The following is a 4441-nucleotide window of genomic DNA, read 5'->3' as shown; positions in this document are numbered from 1 at the left end:
AAAATAACTTTGGAGCCAAAGACATGTCCCTGTGAACGTTCACTTCACATATGTCCCTCTTTGATTCGCTACGAACAACACAGAAAACACTCTGGAATGTATTTTAAAACGTGGTTAGTTGTGTGTTGAGGGAAAGCAGCAGAGGGGGGCTTGCCTGACGTCTCAGGGCCTCACCGCACCTTAGTTTCCTAAGAACAAGCCACCGAAAGTCTCCTCCAGCTTTTGGGGTGAGCCTGTCTGGCAGGATTCATCTCAGAGCTCAGGTCGGATGCTGTCCATTTTGTGTGATGGGCTGAATCTTCTCTAGAGAGACATCAGTGTCATAGTCCAATATGACAGACAGGGCCGGGGACAGCTTCTCCAAGGGTCTGGCCATTCCACACGCCTCCTCCTTCTTCAGGTCCTGGGAGGAGCCCACCGCATGTGGGATCAGATAAACCAGATTGCAGTCCTTGGAAATGGAGCCTCGAGGCTCGTGATGGCTGGAAAACACCACAGCCCCATTGTTATTGATGCTAACCGTCTCTATGGCATTATTCGTGGTAGGGCAAAGTCTGTAGCATCCTAAGAGAGTTGAAAATGCCTTGCGAAAATCAGCATTAAAGGCATAAATGATGGGGTTCAAGGAGGAATTAGCCCACCCAAACCACACAAACACGTCGAAGGTGATGGAATCGATGCAGAAGGGCTTGGTCTCCCCAGCCCCACAGAAGGGCACCATGCAGTTCAAGATGAAGAAAGGCAGCCAGCAGCACACAAACACCCCCATGATCACCGACAGGGTCTTCAGAACTTTAGTCTCTCTTTTGAAGGACATCTTAAAGGAGCTTTCTGGTTGAGAACACTCCGCGGGGTTTCCATTACCTGTAGTGGTCTGGCAATTCTTGGCATGGACGGCTGCCCTCTCCAGGGCTGAGATGCGCCGTATTTGTTTCTGGGCGATCCTATAGATCCTGGTGTAGGTGACAATCATGATGGCCACGGGGATATAGAAGCTTATCAGGGAGGACGAAATGGCGTATGTCCTGCTTAAGCTGGAATCACAGTTGTCCATGGTCTCACCTAGGGAAGTGGCATTCCCATCGGAGGGGCTTGTGGGTTTGGCCTTGTGCCAGCTGAGTTGCACTGGGATGAAGGAGATTAGTACCGACAAGGTCCATGCCACGCCGATCAGAATGAAGGCTGCTTTGGGGGTCATCTTCCTCTCATACCGGAAGGGGCTAGAGATGGCCCAATACCTGTCCACGCTGATCACACAGAGGTTGAGGATGGACGCGGTGGAGCACATGATGTCAAAGGCCACCCAGATGTTACAGAAGGACCCAAAGGGCCAGAAGCCAGCGATCTCCGCCACTGCTTTCCAGGGCATGACCAGAACAGCCACCAAGAGATCCGATACGGCCAAGGAGATGACAAAGAAGTTGGTCACCTTGGACCGCAGGTGTCGGAATCTGATGACAGCCGCACAGACCAGCGTGTTCCCCAGGAGCGTGGACAGGATGAGCAGAGACAGGAAGCAGGCTGTAAGGATGCGGAAGGAGAAGTCTCTCTCCACCACCAGCCCAGCCCCGTCCATGGTAGAGGTGTTCAGAGTCCTCATCTTGCTGAGGGGGTGCACACGGGGGGCTCTGACACCCTCCAGTTCCTAAGCAGGGATGAGAGGTCAGTCAAACCTGCAGTTCTCACCCACTGGGCGGCCCCTCGCACAGCCCCACCGGCTCCCGGGGCCGCAGGACCTCACCAACATCCCATCAGAGGGCTGCAACTATCGCGGGGCAGGAGCCTACCCTTGGCCACCCACGTCAGCCCCTTGGAAGGTCCTCCCTGCTCTCTAGAACTGTCTTCTGACTCCCTTGCTCCAGGTCACTGTTGCATTCACCAGCTGACCCTTCAGTTCCCAGTGGAAAGCACTGGCTTTTTAGCATATTCTAGGCTATCAATCAGGAGATTCCCAGGCCTCTGCGGATCTAGTCAATCGTGGTCACATTTTGGGGCGGTTGCCTCTCTGGTGGTGACAGAATTCTCCCCTCTCTGAGGTGCAGCTGAAAATACACGCCTCACTCCTCCAAGTCCCTGGCTCCACAGCAGCCCTCCATCCGCCCTAGAAAGCAAAAAGAAGGCAAAGGTCGTTCGCCAAGCCTTGAGCAGATCGCAGCTTTACCCACATCAACCCCAATTCAACGCAGAGCGAGCCACCTACCTTGCCTCGAGGTTGTGTCTCCAAAAAGCCCCCGGAGCTCCGAAAGCGGGCTTCTCTAGGCGCCGCAGCACCACAACGCCCAGGAGGCGCGCCGGAGTCCTGCCCGGCGCGCGCAGCCCGGGTCTGGCTTCTGATGCGCAAAAATCGCGGGGCAGGTTCGGAAAATGATCCCGGGCCAGGTCCCCCAGAGCCGGCGCTGCCCTACCTCTCCAGCGGCCAGAGACTGTTCAAGCCAATGACACCCGGGAAAAGGGCTCCCGGGCGTTCAGCTCCTCCTCGAGAGAGGGCACCTCCAAGACTAGTCACTTGGGCAGCTTCTCTTCCTCGCTGCCTTTCCCCCGGGGCCGAGCACCCGGGCGCCCCTTGGGTGGCCTCCGGCCCCTCGAGGCAGGGCTCTGCGCCTCTCCACCGCACTGTCCGCTACCTCCCGGGAGCCCGTGGGAACACCAGGCGAAGAGAGCCGAGCTGGCACCGGAGGGCGCACGGGCCAGCCGGGTTCCCGCGGGGCACAGCCCACCTCGCCCCCGCGTCCCCTCCCCTGCCCTGGGGGCGGGCTTCGCTTGACAGGCAGAGTTGCGGGCGACAGCCTGCACGTGGTTCCCTGGGTGATGTCGCGGGCGAAACGGGGTGGGGAACGCCCAGGTGAGCGCTCGCACGCCCTGGGTTACCCGCCAACCCCCGGACCCCCGGACCCCCGGACCCCCGAACAGCATGCGGCAGGGCCCGCGAGAGAGATCCCCGTGTTAGAACCTCAAGTAAGCCCGAGTCTCCAAAAAGCGCAGCTCGGCCGGACACCCACCGGGCACGACCCCAAGCCCTTCCCAAAGACCGACGCAAGCAGGGACCCTGCCCACTCTCCCACGCATACCAAACCCTGCAACAGCCCGCGTCCGTCCGACCTGCGTCTCCAAGTGTCCCCCAACCAGGGTGAGGGGTGCCCCGCCGGCGCCTGCACTCACCGTTCCGAGAGGGTTCCGCGCAGCGGCGCGCCTGGCAGGCGCGCGCCGCTGCGCCCCGAGGGCGCTCACTTCAAGCTCCGCCCGGGCGGCGGGCGCGTCGCGGGCTGCGGTCAACGCCGGACTGCAGCCTGCGCCCCGCGCGGGGCGAGCGCCCCAGCCCCAGCGCCACGAGCTCAGCGGGCCCGGGGCGCCCTCTGCCGGCGGCGGCGGCGGCGACCCAAGGCCCGGCTGCGCCCTCGCAGGTACAGACCTCACCCGCCCCGGCTCCCTCCCTGATTCGCGCGGGACCCGCACTTCCTCGACCAGCACTGCCGGAATCTGGAAAAGGGGATGCGCAATATCCCTCACTCAGGGTTCATTGGGCTTGAGACACCCCTAAAAATTCATAAGGGTGAAAAATTCCTTTTGCTGGAGCTGCATTCACTGAATGGATATATTCTCCTGAGCACTCATTAGGTGCCAAGAGCAGGGGCGATAGATAGGGTTAGCAAGATGCAAGCCTTATTCTCAAGGAGACCAGAGAGAACTGGCATTGGCTGAGCAGCCTCTGTGTCCCGGGCGCCCGCCTTCTGTTGTTCACCCCTTAAAACAATCCCTCCTCATAGGCCCGCTCACCTCCCCTTTGCCCAAATGGAAAATGGGGTTCAGAAAGGTGTTCAAAGTCACAGGGCTAGGGAAGGTGCTGGCTGCCTGACTCCCGCCTGCGTGTTCTTTTCACTTATGCGTCACTGCCGGTATACCGGGGAGCTCCGGGTCGAGTGCCGGAGCCAACAAGCTAAATAAGTAATTACCCACAGGTCTAAAATAGGGCACAGGATGGAGGCAAGAGGGCCTAGCGGAGAAGGATCTCCCCAGCTTCTTCCCAGCTGCCCTGGACTATGCCTCACAGGTCAGACTTCGAGCTAATCGTACATAAATGGCGCTATCGTCACGCCTTCCTGTGCAGGGGGTTTGCATGCCAGACTGTCTGGCCTCCAGCCCTTACCCTGCCACTGCTGGCTGTGTGGGCTCTCTTTTTTCCCCAAGCTTGGACTCTTCCTCTTTAAAACGGTGAGGACAGAGCAGGATGGTTCTAAGTATTAAATGAGATGATATTTACAGAGGGCTTGGTCCTGAGCCTAGTTGCTGCTCAGTCCTCCAGGGCAGAAATCCCTGAGGGCTCATTAGGAAACCAATAGGCTTAGCTCCACTGTGAGAACCCGGCACCACATCGGAAGCTACAATTTTCTCTGCAAAAATCCAGAACCTAATAATTCCATTCAAGTAATCAGTACAACCTGCA

At 58.6% G+C, this 4441-nt stretch overlaps 1 protein-coding gene across 1 annotated transcript; it reads right to left on the bottom strand.

Moving 5' to 3' along the window:
* Positions 1 to 255: 255 nt before the first annotated feature.
* On the bottom strand, positions 256 to 1720 carry DRD1 (dopamine receptor D1). Its single transcript, XM_049647763.1, has one exon. It carries the CDS (start codon positions 1598 to 1600, stop codon positions 260 to 262), a length of 1341 nt encoding a protein of 446 aa, XP_049503720.1. The 5' UTR covers positions 1601 to 1720; the 3' UTR covers positions 256 to 259.
* Positions 1721 to 4441: the final 2721 nt, after the last annotated feature.

The sequence above is a fragment of the Panthera uncia genome, assembly GCF_023721935.1.
Source record: "Panthera uncia isolate 11264 chromosome A1 unlocalized genomic scaffold, Puncia_PCG_1.0 HiC_scaffold_17, whole genome shotgun sequence".
Taxonomy (NCBI): domain Eukaryota; kingdom Metazoa; phylum Chordata; class Mammalia; order Carnivora; family Felidae; genus Panthera; species Panthera uncia.
Note: the sequence above shows the minus strand (reverse complement) of the source record. Positions and strands in the feature narration are given on the sequence as shown.